Source organism: Triticum aestivum, chromosome 4A (genome assembly GCF_018294505.1).
Source record: "Triticum aestivum cultivar Chinese Spring chromosome 4A, IWGSC CS RefSeq v2.1, whole genome shotgun sequence".
NCBI lineage: Eukaryota > Viridiplantae > Streptophyta > Magnoliopsida > Poales > Poaceae > Triticum > Triticum aestivum.
Window position 1 is genome coordinate 169,840,358 of NC_057803.1, and position 2,244 is coordinate 169,842,601.

General features: G+C 54.1%; 1 protein-coding gene across 1 annotated transcript; it reads left to right on the forward strand.

The window, feature by feature from the left end:
- The first annotated feature begins 499 nt into the window (after positions 1-499).
- Positions 500-2,244, forward strand: LOC123085741 (E3 ubiquitin-protein ligase SIRP1). Its single transcript, XM_044507437.1, has 2 exons — positions 500-836; positions 1,120-2,244. Exon 2 carries the CDS (start codon positions 1,156-1,158, stop codon positions 2,128-2,130), a length of 975 nt encoding a protein of 324 aa, XP_044363372.1. The 5' UTR covers positions 500-836; positions 1,120-1,155; the 3' UTR covers positions 2,131-2,244.

Sequence of the window (2,244 nt, forward strand, 5' to 3'; positions counted from 1 at the left end):
GCTAGTTTCCATAAATATTATTTCCAATGATCCAAACAAATTGTCACAATCCTAGTACAATTTTAGCACAAAGTTCTATAAAAGTTTTTAATTTATTTGATGCATGTGTGCGAGTTATACTGCATACTTAGTTAACGTTCTTGTAAAAACAGTGAGTGTACCTTGTTTCAAAAAAAAAAAAAAACAGTGAGTGTGCATTTGTACAACCAAGTACCCAAGTAGCTCCGCCCACACTACGCCCATGCGTCGACACCACAGGTCAATTATCCTTCAGTCCCTCGCTATATATATGTAGTCACAGAATTACAAAAATACACACAATTTCGGAGCGTCAACTATCACGGCTTTATAAGTCGTCCTCCTCGATTGAATGCATTCTCCGGCTCATCGATGGCGCCAATGTCACTGGGTTCGTCAGGGATACGCCAGCGAAAAAGGAAGTCGTCAAAAGCCGTCCCTGTCGTCTCGTCTCTATTCCATGGATCAGACCTGTTCTTGGGTTTGCTCACGTTACCACACCATGACATGACAGCGGCGAAAGCTATCTATACAAAATTTTAGCCGGGAGGACAGCTTGAGAGTCTCCGTGGACTAGAGCTCTCCGCTGCCGATGTGCAAAACAAGAAGCCACCAATTATTCCAAGGCGCCCACGAGTTTTAGTAATACCCGATAGAGTTGCGTTGGCATCAAACATATCTCATATCCGCCCGCCTCTCCTCTCCTCTCCTCTCCTGCCCCCCTCCGATTCTTCTTCTTGCTTCACACTTTTGCTTTGGTTTCCATGCGCGCTAATTTCTCGGGTGTTGTTGAAGAAGCTCCGTCTCTCTTATAGCTGGTAAGTTCTTAATTTTATCCATCTTCATATTATGTTTCTCTTTTAGAGATTGGTTTTAGGTTCGATGCTTTGGCTAGGATTTCGTGCGTTTATGTACTTTCTGTCTCAAGTTTTAAGAGTATCGTTAGCTCGTGCGCCTATTCTTTCTGTTGGAAAAGGGCCGGGGAACTTTGTTTCAGCCAGGCGCGCTAATTTGCCCAATTTTTATTTTTTGGGGGCTCGGTGAAATTTTGCATCTTCGCACAAGTATGCCTGATTCTGTTTCCTAACTTCCTATGCGCAGCTCTTGGTCGAGGAGATAGGAACTCAGGAGAAAGACATGGCGGAGGAACCCGGTGCAACTTCTAGATACTATTGCCACATGTGCTCGGTGATCGTAAGGCCAGAGCTGGGCGTCGAGGAGGTCAAGTGCCCGCACTGCCGTTCCGGATTCGTGGAGGAGATGGCCGATGGCCGGCGGAGCAGCAACGCCGTGGGAGACCGTGGTACTACTGCCACAGGGGCCGGCCCAGATGACGCGGGCGCGAGGTCGGAGCTCGCGGGTCCGCCGTGGCCGCCTATCCTCATGGACCTCCTCGGCGTCTCCTACGGGCTCGACGGCGGCGACCTCGCGGGCTTGGCGCGAAGACAGTACCGCCACCTCGCCTTCTTGCAGCTGCTCAACGCGCTCCAGGAAGGCGATGCCGATGCCGACGGCGACGCGCCCGACCCGGGGCTCGAGCGGCTCGTGCTGGTTAGCCCCGCCGACGCGCACGCCATGCTCATGCCAGAGCTAGGAGCCAGCAATGGCGCCGCCGCCGCCGCCAGGGGCCCAGGCCTGACGCTGGGCGAGTTGATTCTTGGCCCCGGGCTGGACTTGCTGCTGGAGTACCTGGCCGAGACCGACCCGAGCCGGCAAGGCACGCTGCCGGCGAAGATGGAGGCCGTTGCCGCATTGCCAACGGTAAAGGTAAGCGAGGCCGCGACCTGCCCGGTGTGCCTGGACGAGTTCGCGGCTGGCGGCGAGGCCAAGGAGATGCCGTGCAAGCACCGCTTCCACGACGTGTGCCTCCTGCCGTGGCTGGAGGCCAACAGCTCCTGCCCCGTCTGCAGGTACCAGCTGCCCACGGACGAGGCCACGGAGCCGGCCGGCAATGGCGCCGAGGAAACCGCCGACGAATCCAGTGGCAATGCAGGCCGCGACGTCGAGGGCGATAGCGACGGTGGAAGCAGTGGCAGGCGGCGGTGGCTCGCACGGCCTTTTGGTCGTTTGTTCTCGCGCAGATCGAATGGAAGCTCCTCGTCGTCGCGATGAAACTAACAATAATGGGAATCTGTTTAATTTGTTTTAGCTGTCTACAGTCTAGCATCTTGTAAAGCTGGATTCGTTCATTGGTTGAACCGTAATACACTAGTTCGTTCGTCTCTA

Bases quoted from the DNA above. Each gene is read 5' to 3' on its own strand.
- LOC123085741 (XM_044507437.1), top strand. From the start codon at position 1,156: ATGGCGGAGGAACCCGGTGCAACTTCTAGATACTATTGCCACATGTGC.